At 44.3% G+C, this 17892-nt stretch overlaps 1 protein-coding gene across 1 annotated transcript in view; it reads right to left on the bottom strand.

The window, feature by feature from the left end:
• PPFIBP1 (PTPRF interacting protein, binding protein 1 (liprin beta 1)) overlaps positions 1–17892 on the bottom strand; it is a 192365-nt gene that overhangs the window by 72565 nt on the left and 101908 nt on the right. Inside the window, exons 5-9 of the mRNA XM_015429444.1 lie at positions 17031–17144; positions 15316–15447; positions 9326–9418; positions 3361–3453; positions 1862–1976 (exon numbers count right to left, since the gene is read on the bottom strand). Of these exons, the coding sequence (XP_015284930.1) occupies positions 1862–1976; positions 3361–3453; positions 9326–9418; positions 15316–15447; positions 17031–17144 (547 nt within the window). The remainder of the gene's footprint in view (positions 1–1861; positions 1977–3360; positions 3454–9325; positions 9419–15315; positions 15448–17030; positions 17145–17892) is intronic.

Raw genomic sequence — 17892 nt, 5'->3', positions numbered from 1 at the left:
CCCTAAAGTATCCTGGAAGTTTCCAACCTGGAGTTGGCAACCCTATGTCCTTTCCAGGCAACCATCAGCCTACCTTTATCTGCCTGTCTGTCTTCAGGTTTACATCCCCCCCCCAGCCTCTGCCTAGGGAAAGGGCGGTCTTTCCCTGCAGTGGGAACCAAAGCAGCTGACATCATTCTCCTCTCCCCCGTATGATCCGCACAACTACCCTATGAGGTATGTTATGGTTGAAAGTGTGTGAATGGTCCATAATCCCCCAGGCAGCTTTTAAAACATGAACCTGGGACCTGCACACCATCCTCTGAAGCGCTCTCTGTGGCAGTAATGGGGTGACTGCTGGCACCTTTTCCTATCTTTTTTTGCCTTGTGGTATTCTGCTTGTAGTGTGATCTGTCTTCTTTGTGATGTGGCATGATTGTGTTATTGGGTTTGTTTCTTTTGAAGGGGAAGTGATGTGTTGTGAGTGAGGACATATTTTACCTCAGAATACAGTAGGTTCCATATGCAACTGACAATTCCAACTGCCTTGCGGGGGGGGGTTGAGGTGTGGAATGGAGTGAAGTCCAATCAGCTTCCATATGCAAGACCTTGAAACGCTGGGCGGGACTGCACAAAGCAGCCAGTCAACCCAGCCAGCGTCTTCTGACTGACAGGTCTTGTGGCCAAACACTAAAGGTGTGCATTTGGAACGTTGGAGCCCACTACGGCTTTATATATAAGGGAGAGATATCTGTAGCACTCAGAATTATACATGTAACACCATGATTGAAACAGAAACATTTCCTTCATATGACAATGACAATTACTTCAATATTTCTTATGTCGATTATCACTACAACTTATACAAGTCATCTGAGAATTCTGAGGCTTTTTAATACGCTGAACTTTGTGGCACAAGATGGTTGTTCTGTTTGATTTGTGCAAACAAACAACAAATTAGCCACATACAAAATCTTACTTACAACCAGGGGTATTTTGGGGCAGGAACGCACAGGAACGGAGTTCTGGCTGGCTCCCAAGTTGGCCACGCCCAGCTGGAACTCATTGACATAATAGGCCACACCCAACAGCAGAAACTCGTTAGGATTGGCTACAATTAGGGGTGTGGCCTAACATGCAAAGGAGTTCCTGCTCCAAAAAAAAAAGCCCGGGGTTTTGACAACAAACAAGGTAAAGAGAATAAGAAGCAAAAGGTGGGTGTGGTTGGATGACCACCCTTCTGGTGACATGGGGGTGTGGCCTAATATGCGAATGAGCTGTGCTGTCAGGGATGTAGCCTAATATGCTAATGAGTTCCTGCTGTTGGGTATGGCCTATTATGCCAGTGAGTTCCTGCTGGGCTTTTTCTACAAAAAAAGCCCTACCCATGACTCTCAGCTCATCATCTCAGCTCAGCCTCTAATGCCTATCAAAGTCAACCTCTTCCAGATACAATTAGAAGTTAGAGGTTGAAAGTTAAAGAGCTGCAGCCCAGTAAAACACAAGGACAAAACACAATTTAAAAAAATGCATCACAAAATTCAACTACAACCCCACCCTACTTGCCATGTCTTCTCAGTTATTAGAACTCTCACTTCTTCCCTCACCTCCTAAGACGGAGAGGGGAGGGAATTAGAAGTAAAATAAATATAAAACTAATGAGACTAAAACAAAAGTAAAATAAAATAAAACAAAACAACTCCTTCACAGAAGAGCACTAACTGCAAACATCTGATCCTACTCCCACAACATTTTGGTTGGCCCTAACAAAAAGATATTGTGTGGATTTTGTTTTTAACAGAAGAACAGAGTCAGAAACCAGAGACATGGCTCATTGGAAGCATGTCATCCCCCATCTACAGTGGTTGTCATCTTCTCTTACCTCTGTCACTGAGGTCAACCTCTTCTCCTTTCACCTGGTGAACCAGTTTCTCCTGCAGTCGTTTTATCTCTGCTTCCTTCTGTTCCAGTTTGTCTTTTAAAGATGCCAGCTCTTCCTGTGCAGACACAATTTACATTTAGAACACAGCTTTGTTTTAAAGGCACAGTCCTAAACTGAAGTTTTATCATTCAAGATGATAAATAAAATAAAATGAGAAGATAGCTTTTAATTTAAACTTGATGTTTAAAATCTTGACAAACTTTTGCCAATGGTTAACAAAAGTTTTCTCCAATGGTCTGTGCCTAGAAATATTCACAGACAAGGGAACACTATCCCATCTGACAATATCATCTATGATTTATATGTATAAGTATGTATACATGCATGAAATATTTTCACTCATATTAAGCAAATGTAACTTAATGCAGTAAATGAAGAACTCAACATCAAGTTTATCAACATCTATTTTAACACTGCAGTGAAGTGTGTGTTCTTATACAGATGCATGCATGCACACACTCTGGTGGGTGGACCGAAAGTGGAATAGAAATGATTTTTACTTGTGTGATAAAATACCGAGATAACTTCAAGTACAAACCCCGTGTATTGCTCAGGTCATAAACAGTTTTATCAACACATTCAGAAGGCAAACAAACGGGATAAAAACCACTGCAAATCATCACAAAATAGCCAGTTTGTAGTGACACAAATGCAATGTGAAGAAAACATGCATGCTTTAGCATCAAGACTAAAAGACTAAAGACAAAATTGCACTTTTCATCTGAATCTCTAGTCTGGTTTGGGATACAAGAAAGGATCTTACAATGATGGTGAACAGGATGCCCTGCCCATTCTATGAACTTGCTTTGAAATATTATTTCCAGAACTATATGTTGCTGTTGCAAAGAGGCCACCTTACTGGTAACTTCATTTTGCAGTTCCATCATGGGAAGTCAATCAGACGATCTAAGCAGCCTCCCATAATCCACACTCGCTCCAATTAAGGGCTGATACTACTAAACTCCCAGAACCTAGCAGCAGTCCACATTGCTGGAACCTGCATATCTGAAAGGTGCATTGCATTGGTTTTTTTCCAGCCCCTAAGCCAGGTGTCAAGCCCTGAATGGAAAACGGTTTGACCTGGCCACATTTAAACCTGACAGGTTTCAGGTATTATTGGACAGGTTGTCTTTAGCAGCTTAGACCCAGTATTCTTTAAGAAGTCAAATCTATAATCTCATCCCCCCCCCCCTCATTGTAAGCTGCCATGGAGGCCTTGTTGATGTCAAACAAACATAAAACTGAAATGCTACTTGTGTTCAAAAACAAAAAGTACTGAACTCCAGCTTGTTTCTAGAAGTTAAAAAAATGAACACACACACACTTCATATCCACAAGAGGTATTTTAAAAGTACAGACAGGGAACAAGATAGAAACAAGACCACGCCATCTGTGGCAAAGGAATGACTCAAAAGCCCAGCCCCAGCAATCTACTACACCTTCAGCATCTGGCATTTTTGCTCCATCCGCTGCTTTTCGTACTGCATCTGGCCCACTTTGATTTTCATGCTAGAAAGTTTGGCCATTAAAGACTGGTAACGGAGACAGAGGAAGGAAAGAGAAGTAAAGGTAGAAAAAATACAAGGCTAAAAATGGTTTTTACTGGGGATCATGGATCCATCTGAAACACATTTACTTTAAAGTAAGCCAAACTGGAATTTGCTGGAGCCTAGGTGTTCTCAGCACCACATGGGAAGGTCTGTTTACTGGGCAGCAAAGGGTATGGGAAGGGTGGGTGAGAAACCACATCCCCTCCTGTCTAGTTGAAGGCAATGCTTTCAACACAGAAAATGGCAGGAAAGTAGTCAGGTTCTTGACAACTTTTTCAAAAGACATTAAGACAGCAACTGTTATTTAGCACATAGTCATCCTCACCTAGAATGTATTTCATGAAAAATGAAACACTGGACTTATCTGAATATTTCTTCTCTTTAGTAGGGTGAAGTAATACAGACTGGTTAGGTCACGCCTCATCTTGTTTCAGGCAGGACTATGCGAATTTGTGTATGACTCTCCTGGGGCACAGGAAGGCTGCCCTTCCAGTCATCAAATAGCCCAGCTCCAAAGATATTGTCCTTACTAATTTCCGTGTGTGGGGGGGGGAGGAATGGATAACTTTGCCCCAGTGAAGAGAAGAAACCTTCAGGTTAAGTTCAATGTTTCATTCTCCTTCAGTGGGGGAAGTCATACAGACTAATTATATAACCAGACTAGATAAGGGGTGGGAGATCTACAGAATTCTCTTAATCTACCACTTGTTGAAGGACACTTCTCCCAAAGGAGGCCTGAAAAGAGTTCAGCTGGGTCAATTCTGTAATGTCTTATGAATGTAGAGGATGATGACCAAGTAGCTACCCTACAGATTTCATCTACTGCTGCTCTGGTAGAAAAGGCAGCTGATGTTCCTGCTGCCATAGTGGAATGGGCAGTAATTTTCTGAGGCACCTGAGACCCTAAAAACTAACCAGAAATCAAAGGAAGGGGTAACTAATATCTACAGGAGAAAGGAAAGAAAACTACTACTAAGAACCCAAGTAGCAGTGGTCGAACAATTTTAACAATGCTTTCAGTACTATTTCACTTAGAACACCTTTGTTAAGGTTCAAATGTAAAATGTATCAAAGTATTAGAGACATTTACATAACCCCGATTTGCTCTCGATCTCCTCGGAGAAATGAAAGATTTTACTTAGATAAGCTGCCGGCTGTCAAAGAGCAGGAAACTACTTTAAACATGGCAAAATTTGCCATGCAGGCTATCAAAATCCGGAGACAAGCTATTAGCAGTTAGTGAATATTGCACTTAAATAGAGATTTTAATTATCTAAAAATATTTTATCCTTATTCCTAACATTTTAATATTTGTATGCATTTTAATGTTTTACTGGCTGATGTTTTTTCAGTTTTTTTTTAATGTAAGTGGTCAATGACCGTACTAATAAATTGTTTGATTGATACTCCCAGATTTGTGATCACTTGTGACGGTTGCAGGCTGGCTCTCTTCTAGATTGATGACAAAACTGTGTTCCCTGACCACCTCAATCGTCAGATTCAGTGACTGCAGGGCCTGAGAGCAAGATGGAGCCTTGGTTAAGATATCGTCTAGGTATGGGAAGAGGGCCACTCCCTGAATCCTCAAGTGTGCCACCAGTGACACTAGGACTTTTGTGAACACCCTTGGTGAGGATTTTAGTCTGAAAGGAATGGCCCGATATTGGAAGTGCTTCCCGTTGTACTCAAACCTGAGAAATCTATGGTGCGCCTGTCTGATTGGAATATGCAGGTATGCCTCGGAGAGGTCAATGGAGCACATAAAGTCTCCATGCTGGATAGCTGCTACTATTGACTGTAGTGTCTCCATTTTGAACTTCTTGGTTCAGACCCTCTTGTTTAGCCACTTTAAATCCAGTATGGCTCTGATATCCCCATTCTTTTGGGGAACAGTGAAAAATACAGAGTACACTCCCTGTCCCCTTTCCTGGTGGGGTACCGGTTCTATGGCCCCAATGTCCATCAGGTGGATGATTGCCATGTTCAGCGCTGTTTTTCTCTAATGATCTAATGATCGACTCTTGGGGAAATCTAGGAAGCAATTGGCTATGTTTGAAATTCTATAGAATAACCTTCTGTCACTGTGTCCAGTACCCATTTGTCGGTTACTGTCTGATGGCAACGTGAGGAAAAACTTTGTAGATGGCCTCCGATGCTGATGTTGTTGGCGCTCCTGGCATAGTCATGCTGTGCTCCCTTTTTTAGCACCTTTGGCTTGTTGTCCTTGTTTGCTATTATCCCTTGGTTTTGACTTCCACCTTCCCTTGAAACTTCTTCTTTTATATTTAAGTTTTTATTGAGTATATCTATCAGTCCACGAACACACATTCATCATCCATCTTATTGATACTCATTTTCTATTTTTAACAATCATAATAACCAAACAAAATAAAGAGAAATTCACCTGAGGTTACTATTCCAACAACCTGAAATTTCTACTCTCATTTAATCCCTCTTCTTTTCATATGCCCGTATCTTACCCGTTTATGATTCCCGTCCAACTTCCCCATAGCTTATAGTTAATCATAATACAACTCATAATCTACAGTTCATTTCTACCTCAATTACTACTATTTTTATCCATCTTTTTCTGTACCTGAGAAGAAAAGTTGAAAGGGTTGCCTCCAATTATGGGTGCTACGGAGAACAACTCTACAGCGAGAGGTGAACCTCGTCTCTCCCTGTATTCAGAGGTCTTGGGGGGGGCACACTCTTCGCCTCCTTGCTATACCCTATTATTACACTAAAGACTCTAATCCTCTAATCAAACAATACACACAGATAACTATTCTTACTTAGACATGTTTAGAGTTCAAGTCTACTCTTGTACTAATAAATCTTACTTTCAATTGTTTTCCCCTACTTACACTATAGCCCAACTATCCACACCAGAGTATATTGTTCCCTTCACACCCCTCCTTTCAATTTAGTGACAGCCTCAATAAGATTTTTACCCGTCATCTCATTATGTGCTATAAACTTTTTGTTATTTAAATTAACCATCAAATGGCCGAGTGCTAGTCATCTATATGGTATTTCCTTTTCTCTCAATGTCTTTGCAATTTCACGCAGTCTTTGTGCCGAGTGCTAGTCATCTATATGGTATTTCCTTTTCTCTCAATGTCTTTGCAATTTCACGCAGTCTTTGTCTCGCAATCAGCACCTCTGGGATGACGTCAGCATACAAAAACACGCATGTGTCTTCAAGGGGCAAACCTTGTTTGTCTCAAGGTATTTTGAAAAATTTGTTTCTGATGTGTAGCTCTTTGAATTTGACGATGATGTCTTGCGGAAATCCGAGGTAATTATCTCTTCAGAGGTCTCTGTTACTCCCTCTAACCGAAGCGTCTGCAAAAACCATTTGTTTAGTTCCTCTTTAAGATGACCTGTTACACAGAAGTTTGAGGAAACTCCACGTAGTTTTGCTTTCCTTTCCATTAACCTGGTCTCCTGAAGGATAATTTTATTTTTAGCCCACTTCTCAAACTCTTGTATCGTCGACAAATCATCAGCTGCTTTTCTAGCAATTTGAAGTGCAGATTCAGCTTTCTTCCCTGTTGCTTTCACAGTTGAGGTAAGTTCACCTAAGTTTCTGATTTATTGGGTCAATGATGAGCTTGAGCTGAGCGAATTCCTTTCTTAATTGTCCAACTTCAGAAGACAAAGCTTTTATATCACTTTTAATCTCCTTTATTTCTGTTACTGCCTGTGTAATTGGAACCTGGTAGTTTTGGTTTTAATTCCCTCCTGCTGCTGCCATTTCCTCTAGCAAGGAGAGCTCTCGCTCTGATTCTTCTGAATCGGTAATATCCTTCCGTGGCAGCCACCGCAGCTCCATTATACTGAATTAGCCCCTTGGTATAACAAGATCTTGGTATAACAGGAGCTGCGGTAGCTCAAGTGGTTAAGACACTGAACTGCAGGCTGTGGAAGGTCGGTAGTTTAGCAGTTCGAGACTCAAGTGTGCCGCATGATGGAGTGAGCTCCCGTTTCTAGTTCCAGCTTCTGCCAACCTAGCAGTTCGAAAGCAATAAATTGCAAGTAGATAAATAGGTACCACTTCAGTGGGAAGGTAACAGCGTTCCATGCACCTTGGTGTTTAGTCATGCCGGCCACATGAGCACGGAAATGTCTTCGGACAGCGCTGGCTCTTCTGCTTTGAAACGGAGATGAGCACCACAACCCTAGAGTCGGATTCGACTGGCTTTCGAGCAAGGGAACCTTTACCTTTTTATAACAAGATCAGTGTTGTGTACTCTGATGGGCAGTGGCTCTCCAGGATCTTAGACAGAGGTTGTTCACATCACCTACTGCTGCTTCCTTTCTTAAAAAATATTTTTTTATTTTGTTATAAAATTAAGGGAGGAGTACAGAAAAAGAAGAAAAAGGAGAGGATGTAAAGCTAGTCATTAATTATCTAAGGCTTTTAACATATATCAAGGACATTATTGTAATACATAATACATAGATCAAGAGTAAGTTATTTTAAGTTATTTCTCTTATATCAATTAAATGAAGTTGTCATGACATATATGTATATTTTAACAAATCATCTCTGTGTGTGTGTGTATTCTAACATTATTTTTGGTATTTTGATATAATAATTTTTGCATACCATTTATAATTCTTCCTCCAAAGCATAAGTGAACTTAAATAGTAAAATAGGCTTAATTAGTAAAATAAATATAATACCAATTAGAGAGCAGTTATAATCTCTTATGTTCTCCTGACTCTTCGGTTATTTCAGGGGGCCCAAGTCTTTACCCATTTCCATTTCTGCTGAAATTCTTCAGTTAGTCTTTCGTTTACTTGATTAATTATCTTTGCCATAATAGCATATTCAGCTAATATATCACTCCACGCTTCTTTTGTTGGACAATCTTCTGTTTTCCATTTAGTTGCAAAAAATACTCTTGCTGCAATTAGGATATATCTGAATAAATCTTGTGATGTTCTTTCAACATTATCCAGAATCATTCCCAATAGCATTGTCTCTGTATTCACTGGAAATTTAGTTTTGAGGATTTTCTGGACCTCTGCATGTATTCCAAGCCAATATCTCCTTGATTTTTTTAACATGTCCACCACATGTTATAGAAAGTGCCTTCTGTTTCTTTGCTTTCCAACAAGTTCCTACTGCTGCTCCCTTTTGACTGGAGGTGATGATAATAGTTTATATTTAATGTCTGTATGGTTGTACACTGACATTTTTTTAATGTAGGCTTGCTCACAACTTTAATCCAAGTAGGTTTTTTGGCTCACAAAGTAAAAATTTGGCTCATAAGAATCCACAGCTTAGAGGGAACATTGGCACTGCCTAGAGCAAGAGGAGGCGTGACCTATCCAGTATGGATGAATTCCCCCATTGAATGAGAACAGTTCTCTCTACGAGCTGCGTTTTTAATGCAACAGGATAATATCTGGGTCTGCCAGCAGGCTCATGGCCTGGCTGGATTGCACAGAGATGCTATTTGTCTCAGTCAGCATTGCATCTATGTAAGAACAGTGGATCTAGGCTTCCCTACCAGCCCCCATGGCAGCAGCTCTAAAAAGCCCTGTCATCATAGGAATTGGGGCAGCCACACATACAACTGCACCCATTCATACAAACTGGCACCTATATGGAGGTGCCTGGAGACAACCTCCACATCCCATTCAGCTGATTTCATATAGGCAGCCTCAAAGCCTATACCATGTGCTTGCAAATATTTAAATACAAAGCCAACAACATGTAAATCTATTAAAGATACAACTGAGATGATGTTTCCAACATTTAAAAAATTCCTCTTTTATACAGAGGAGGATTACAATCTTATACCCACCCCCTTCTTCATTTGTATTGATGACTACTTACTTTGGTATACTTAATTTTTTTCTCATAGTGAAGTCTCTCGCTATCCATCTCTCCTACTTTCAAGCGCAATTCATGAATTTCCTGAACCAAACCCTGTATAACAAATGGATCAATAAAAAAACAAAAATAATGAGAATTTAGTATAAAAGCAGATTAAAGCAGACCAGCTGGAACTTCTTTTTCAGTTTTGTTTACAAGCATGTTATAAAATTCAAACTTAAAGTCAACTTCGGCCCCGGTCACACAAAGGTTTTGGGCCGGGAGAGGGACGGATCGGGGGCACAGCAAACGGGCGCAATCTCACCGCAACATCTGGGAAGTGTTGCGCACCTGTCCCCGATCCGGCCCTTCCGCCCGAAAAGCCGCAGCAAGACTAAACTACCTAGCGAGGTGGACCTTCCAGCACGGCCGCATCAAGCCCGGCTGTGGGATCGCCGGCGCGTCCTTCTGCCGGCGCATCCCAGGGTCCTGGCTGAACTGCGCATGCTCACACATGCACAGTTTGGCAGCCTCCCTTTCCCCACTGTGGCTTCCCCCGGCATCTGATCGTGCTGGGGAGAGAATGCGCCGCGGCTCAGGGGATCAATGTGATCCTGCCGTGGCGTCTCTATTTTGGTGCGGCTTCCAAAACCACACTTTGCCCGTACCCCCCCCCCCCCGTGTGGCAGGGACCTTCAGTGAACATCCATATGTATGAATTATTAGCCATTTCCCTTATTCTTAGCTCCCATGCCACTGTTTTCATTGGAAACATAAGAAAGTAAATGCTGTTAACGTCTGCTGCTTAAGACACAATGCTCAGTAACAAGTTATATACAGCATTCACCCAGCAATTCCCTCCTCATTATTAACAGAACAGTGATCCCCAGCAAGGTCCACTGATGTTTTTCATGGGGCCCATTTTCTTCTTCAACAAAGAATCCGTTCTCCAAAGCAAAGAACTAATCCTGGCTTTCCTCCACATCACTGGAGCAGGAGGTGGCTCAGAAGAACTCAGGAGACATAAGAAGGTAATTCACAAGAACCCAGCCTGGCCAGCAGTAGACAGCAGTCCTGCAGGCGGCATCTGGGTGAACTGCGTCTGCCATCTCTGGCTGTACTTCACTGGCTCATCTGCTGGAGCCCAGCTGCTGGGGTTCCATTGCCTGCCTATCCTGTGCACCCTGACTTGACCCCAGCGCACTTATTCTCAACCCTTCTCGATCACAGAGACATGATAAATAAATACCTGTGCCTAAAACATCCCACTCTAAAACACTTGGGAGAGTGGCACTACGGGTACTTTTGTTAATGTTAGCCTACATTTCATTATTAGGACAGTCTTTACTGCTAAAAAACAAAATTGCACTGGAGAGACACAGGCTTTTGCCACAATTCCTGCGTGAGGTCCTCGAGGTCCTCCAGCACTGGGAAAACAATAATCCCATGAGGCTGAATAGAGGTGACTCAGCATCTGATCTTTGGGTTTGTGCTGTGAGGTAATGACTTCTATCTCAAGAGACTAGGCCATACAAATATCCTGTTCTCCAACCCGATTCTCCCAGATTAGAGTCTGCACATTTAACCACTACACCAAACTGGCACATCTTCTCAAGGTAAACTGGAGAGACAGTAGTTACAGGTAACATTTGGATACACTCCATGGGATGCTGGAGATGGCTTGCCTGCCTCTCATCGGGGCTCAGGTCTTTTTTTTTTTTAATAATTTTTATTGTATCGTAAAACAAGTTACAAAAAAGTCAAATACCTTAATAACAATATTCCAGTAATTTTGTGTAACATAAAAAAATCTGAAAAACTACATTTATGCTTATCACATTTCAGAAACATTTAATTCGCTCTGGTATGTCTTGAGAACTACAGTATTCATCTATGTATTTGCCAATATGAAATTGCATTGTGTCTGTATTGCTTATTTGTATAGGAAGTGTAGGATATAACATGCAGTATAGAGTTGTGTTCCATGTTGAAATAGTCTTTACAGCCACCTCTGGAATTGCTGCCAGGAAGAGGGCAGGGGCTCAGATCTGATGTTGTGTCAGATCCACTGGATTCAATTGCTGCCTTTTCTCTCAGCACAGGCATAGGAGAATGTGGCCTGCATGCAACAAGTCACTGAAGGTGGGTATGATGACACCCAATGAGGGTAATGATACAAACTAGCATCGCTGGGGCTTGCAAAATTGTCACCCCATTCTTCCATATATCCTGGAGACACCATGTCTGGGTGTGAAGGCCACCACACAGGCGATTAGGGCTGAGACCATGGCACCATGGCCATTTGCTCCAGATTGAACTCACGCAGAACCTGACTATGTGGTAAGCTCACATCTACCTCCCTGTCTGAGATAGAAACAGGTGGAGATCTTGGACCAGGAGATGGAATCCTGCAAGGCTGGCATTGGCTTGGGTGTGCAGGCAGGAGCGCTCTGCTGAGAAGCTGATTTGTGTTTCTCTTTGTCCTTGGTCTTGCCCTTAGCCTTCTTGGCTGGAGGCTCAGAAGAGGTATGATGCAGTGGAGAGGAGCACAGAGACTCGATCCGCTAAGACACAGATCCAGGAGGTGAAGCCAAACACACCAATTCCAAAGACGTGGATTTGGGAGCTTTCTCCAGGTTCATCTTGGACAAAGGCTCCGAGGCTTTAAGGACTTCCTCCCACAATGCTGCCTTACGTTTTGATGCCCTATTCCCCCAAGCTTTAAAGGTGAAGTGTTGGCAGGTCTTACATGTGGAGACGTTATGTCCCTCACTCAAACAGAACAGATAGAGGTCATGTTCGTCAGCTTGGGTCATCTTCGCACCACAGCATGTTTTTCATTCTTCCTAAAATGCATTTATATTTGAAAATTGTTGGGCGCGGGGGGGGGGGGGGCACCAGAAGGTATCCTTGCCTAGAGTTCAAAAAAGGCTGGAGCTGGCCCTGGATACCTGACATTATGTTTTATGGCACACATGGCCTGGCCCAACAAATTAACATTTATGACAGATCCAGCCCTTATAACAAATGAGTTTGACATCTCTGCCCTAAGCGATGATGTTGAGCTGATCCATTTACTGCCAGAACCATAAAACCAGAATTTGACCCCACACACACACAATAAATGCTCCCCAAAACAACAAAAATGCAAAAACTAACAAAAAAAATTTCATGAGCCAGTTAAAGTTGTGAGCAAGTTTAGATTTTTATTTTTTATTTTCAGTTTACGAACTTTCTAAGGTGCTACGGGACTCGAATCTAGCTTCTTTCTCAGCTTAACATACTTTACAGTGTTATAAGGATAAAAATGATGGAGGAAAGAATCATGTAAACCATCTAAAGCTCCTTGGAGGAAAAGCAGGATAAAATTGCAGTTGATAAAAGATTAGGAACAAAAAGGCATAAAGGGATAAAGCCCCTCTTCATTATGTTACTTTTTCACTCCATCTAAGTAAATATTTCCTTTTTCACTGTGCAATTATATATTATTACACAAACAGAGAGAGAGAGTGCATCAGGGGTCATTTAGGGGGGGGACGCGGGGGGACGCCATCCCCCCCGGGTGAGGTGTGGGAGGGCGGGGCCTGGAGCTCCCTGCTGGTGCCCGCTGGAGGTCGCCGCCGGCTGTGGGGAGGACACACTTCCGGTGGTCAGGGGGTGTGGCATATGCTAATGAGTTATGCTAATGAGTCCCCCTAGCTCTTTTTCTACGAAATGACCCCTGGAGTGCATCAGGCAAGAATAAAAGCAGCCTTGAGCTGCTGGTACAGCATCTTATTTATTTTCTTTTAAACTGATATTTGATCGTAATAAACTGAAGTACTAGAACTATTTATTTCCTCAACTTTTTCTTGGAAGTAATATATTTTGCCAAGCTATATTCTCTAGCTCCCTCAGTTGGAAATAAATGAGAAAGGGGGGAAGGACAAGAGAGAGAGGGAGGGAGGGAGAAAAGATGGGGAAGTGAGAAGGAGGAAGGAAGGCACACAGAGAGAGAGAGAGAGAGAGAGAGAGAAAGCAGATAGATGGGGGAGGAAGGGAAAAGAAAGAGAAAGAGAGAGAGAAAGCAAATAGATGGGGAAGGATGGGGAGGAACGAAGAAAGAAAGAGAAAGAGAGAGAGAGAGAAGGCTTGGAGAACGTATTTAACTTTAGATGGGAGGGAGGGAGGGAGGGAGGGAGGGAGGTCATAGAGAGAACACTGGTCACCCCCCCCCCCCCCCCCCCCCCCCCAGCCAGTTTTCCTGCACCTCAAGCCTACTCAGGGAGGGGACCACAGCCTACTGGGACACGTGGCCTGGGTAGGCTCAGGAAAACCTCCCAGCCTACCCACAAGCCTGCCTGGCCCCATGGCCTTGGAGACCAGCCTCACCACCCCCACTTTCCCCACACTCAGGGCAAAATCCATGGCAATTATCCCCATCCACCCACACATGCACCGACCCCACTCTTCCCTTTCCTCCCATGCAAAGAATGAAAAAAGTTGGGTCAGACTGTGCAAAGCTGTCTGGGCAAAAACCAAGTCACTTTGGGGCCCCCTGCCCTAGTCAGACTTGTCACAAACAACTTCCTACCCCACATGGGTCTTCTTTTTAAAATGCAGAATCACAGCAGATTGCCTTGGCATGCAGGGAGGGGAAGCACCTCGTCTGCAAAACAGCTAAGTCTCCTCCCACCACCACTATGCCGGGAAGGGGGCGGCTGTAATGCTTCCCCTTTAATTCCCCAAATTGCAGCTGGAAGGGGCTGGGATTGAGCCCATGACATAGCTGATGATCCTGGCCAAACTCTGGGATCTGCTGTAGCAATGAGGCTTGCCTTGCCAGTCTCCCTTGCATGAAGCTCCACAGCTGGGTCGTGAGTCAGCACCCTTCTCATCCAAGCTGAATCCAACAGTCCTCAGAGCGCCACACACATTCCTGCACCTCAAGGTGCTTCTCCAACCCCCCTTGCTCACAGCCGGAGGGTACAGCCATCTCATGATCTCTGTGGCAGTGCCCATCTCCCAGCCTCTAAATCAAAGAAGCCCACACAGCAATCCGTGCCACCGCAGGGGGGCGGAGTTACCTCCTGGGCTCAGCTGCTTCATAACTTCTGCTGGCAATAAGCTGTCACCTGCCTTGGTTCCCCCCCCCCCCCCCCCCCCCCCCCCCCGGACACTCGCCTGTCCTTGCTTGCTCTCTCCTCTGCCCTCCTCCTCCCTCCTCTCCAGCATGGGAAGACACTTGGGTCAAGGTGGGGCCTGGCCCTTCCTGCCTGGCCTTGGCTGCTGGGAGGGAAGCCAGCCACCACCCAAGGCCATGAGAGGCTGTGGGCCAGCTGCACACGTGGCCGGCAGCCAGGTGCCCTGTGCTGAAGGGGAAAATACATGCGCTGCCAAAGATTAATGTGCCCAGTGCACGTAACTCACGTTAAAGGAAAGACTGGTGGCAACCCAAAACTGAAGCCCCATGTTTCCTGACCCATAATCTACTCCTAGAAAACATGACTATGTTGCATTTTTCTCTACCCAAGTTCTGTTCCAATAGCTACAGCTTGTCTGGAGGGGCGAGGGGCAGCACAACAACATTGTGTCTTTCCTTAAGTACAGCTAGATGAAGCTTCAACACCTGAAATTTTTTTACACAGTACAACTCATTGGATATTAGAAACTACTTTTCAGCATCTGATTTTTCCTCCTGCAGCATCAGGCTACATTCGAGGCCTGTGCAACCTGTCACTCATAAAGCTAACTGCAGGTTACCAGACACAAAGTTTAACCAACCACCATAAAAATGGGATGGGGGAGATTCTGCCAGGCATCAATATGTGGCCTGAACTCTCAGTGTTTTCATGATCTCCAGTTATTATAGCCTAGGCAAAACTTGAATGAGCAAGCCTATTTGTGAAAGGTTGACAAAAAGGCTGTGAGGTAAGAAAACACTGCTTCCCACCTTACCCCCAACATAAAAAGCAGAACAAATTTTATTTTATATACAAAGAAATTTTAAGAAAGAAAAGTTTCAGCCTCACCTCTGTGTCTCTGAACCTGTTTTCATAGTCTATTCGGTCCTTCTCCACAGAGGTCAGCTTGAGCTTTAAATTAGATACTTCTGCCATAAGGTCCAGCTTTTGAGTTTCAAGGGACGTTCTGCTTAAAAGCTCCTATAGAAAAGTAGCAGAGAAGAGTTCATTTAAGAAAGAAACACTTTTTAAAAAGCACAATAAATGTACTTATGTAGTATATTTTTATCCCTTCCTTGCTCCAAGCAGCTCACAGCAGCAGATATTATTCCTCCATTTTATTCTTGCAACCACCATCCTGTAAGGTAGGATAAGGCTGAGAGTTGACTGGCCCAAGGTTACTGACAGAACTTTCATAGAAAATGGGGATTCAAACCTGGGTCTCCAAGTGTGATGCTCTAATCACTCCACCACACTGACTCTACTGAAGGCCTATACGTATCTTCTGTAATAAGAATCAGAAGCCAAATGTAAGTGGTGGGCCAGCCATCATAGGACAACCCAGACACAGGCTGGAACAATAGCACCACCTCAAGGTGAAATGAACTGCTGCATGTTCCTGTCCTTGCTGGAACCTAAGGGTGAAATCCTTCCACGTTCTACATCTTAAAAGTCTATGCTTTCTATACAGCTACCCAAGATAGACTCCAAAATGAAGACTTACTTAGTGAAAAATACCCCAGTGAGTGAGATCAGGAGAACTTTAGCCTGTGTGTAGGGTCATTGGGTGCATAGTCGGCCAGGGTCAAAGGGTCCTTAATTATGGTGCTGGAATGGAACTGTAGCACGTATAGCTTCTCATAATACATGTGTGACAGATCCCAGTTGCCAAAGCCCTCTTTTCTATCAAGCCATTTGTGTCTGAGGCATCTGCCCACTTCCACATGGGTCAGCTTATTTTACAGGGCAGGGTTAGCAACATGGAATTACAGCTCAACGAACACAGAGGCCATTTCCATGACAAACATTTTCAATGGTTTTTAACAGGCAACCAAATGTAGTAAAACTTCATTTCAGATGTTTGTGACACAGTTGAAAATAAATAGGGTGTTCTGGCGAGGTACAACTGTGACTTGGCTGTAGCCCCCCAGCAGCCTCTCCCCTCCACAGGAGGAGAGAGCAGCCCAGCAGCAGGAAGACCCCCTGGAGCCAGGCGAATGAGGGACAGCCAACGGCGGTGAGACCGGCAAGGGCAGGGCCTGGCCCCACCACCCCTCTCTGCCGCCAGGACAAAAGATGGCCCACGGAAGGCAAGGCCCCAGGTCTGGGCATGCTGCAAGGGTACAGGTGAGGTGCTCGGGTCGGATGCTGAGGTGGCAGAAGGACTCCAAGAATTATGGCACCCATGCAAGGGGCCAGGTGACAGCGTGGCTATCCGCCTCGGCGCCTCCCAACCCCTGCCCCGGGCTGCCAGAGATAGCATGGCCACACCTGGGAATCACAGGGTGTCTGTTGTGGGGAGGGGAAGGGAAAGGAGTTTGTAAGCCACTCTGAGACACCTTTGGGTAGTGAAGGGCGGGGTATAAATCCAATCTCTTCTCTTCTTCTTCTTCTGATTGAGCATCAGAGCTCATATGTGGGGGTGGGGGTTTAGTCGGAAGAAAGGCAGGGCAGCCAATGAGGGAAGGACGAGGGAGCGGGGAGGGGTATTATTAAATCGTAGCAATGGCATCGTTATTATTCTGAGCTCACAAGGAAGTTGGATGGAACTCCTGTTGTAATACCTGTTGTAGCATTTCTTCTGTGGCATTCAGTTTTTCCCTGTGCTCTTCTAGGCAGAACTCTAAATCTCTGATCTTCTCTCCTTGGGCCTCCACCTGGTCAGTAAGGACACTCACCTGTGCAAGAAGAAGAGATCCTTAATCAAAGGATATACTTAAGCACTTCACTTCTATGTAACGTGTTTCATCATAAAGTCCTGTATTACAAAAGTAAAGCAATTTAGGTCTCAGATTAATTACAGGTACCTGCAAAGCAGTCTCAGTAGACATACAGCCAACAATGGTAAGGGGCATCCACGGCAGTGCGCAACAGGATGCTTGTAAGTTCCCTTTGTCAAATTTCATGAGCTTACCAAATTCCCTTTATATCCTAACGTTTTCTTCCAGGCTTACAGTAAGGTTATCAGAAAACTCACAGGCATAAAAAGTGATTACTGCAGCCTTCACAGCAGACCACTGAAACACACTTTCCCAACGGGCAGAGCAATACTGTGTTGTACTGCCGCTGCAGCAGCTGGCCACGGTGCAGCTACAGCACCACTAGTCGCCTCCCTAAAGGGATAGTTATGCGGCAGCCGAATGGAAAAAAGGCAACAGCGTTGTCAGGTGCTGCCATGGTTGCATCCGTGGTGATCCCGCCACAAGGTTATATTCCAGTGTTGTTGCAAGGCAGGGGTGGCGTGATAGACAAGGCAGGTAGGACCAGGGGTCATTTCCTGCAGGAGCGCACAGGAGCGGAGCTCCGGCAGTAAAGAGCCCAGGGGGCGGGTACATGCAACAAGCCCCACCCCCTGCTCCCAGCAGCCCCGGGCCACAAGGAGCAAGAAGCAGCTAGGTAAGCTGCAGACCCCCCCCCCCCCCCCCC

This window comes from Gekko japonicus, unplaced genomic scaffold (assembly GCF_001447785.1).
Source record: "Gekko japonicus isolate JY-2015 unplaced genomic scaffold, Gekko_japonicus_V1.1 scaffold169, whole genome shotgun sequence".
Lineage (NCBI taxonomy): Eukaryota > Metazoa > Chordata > Lepidosauria > Squamata > Gekkonidae > Gekko > Gekko japonicus.
Note: the sequence above shows the minus strand (reverse complement) of the source record. Positions and strands in the feature narration are given on the sequence as shown.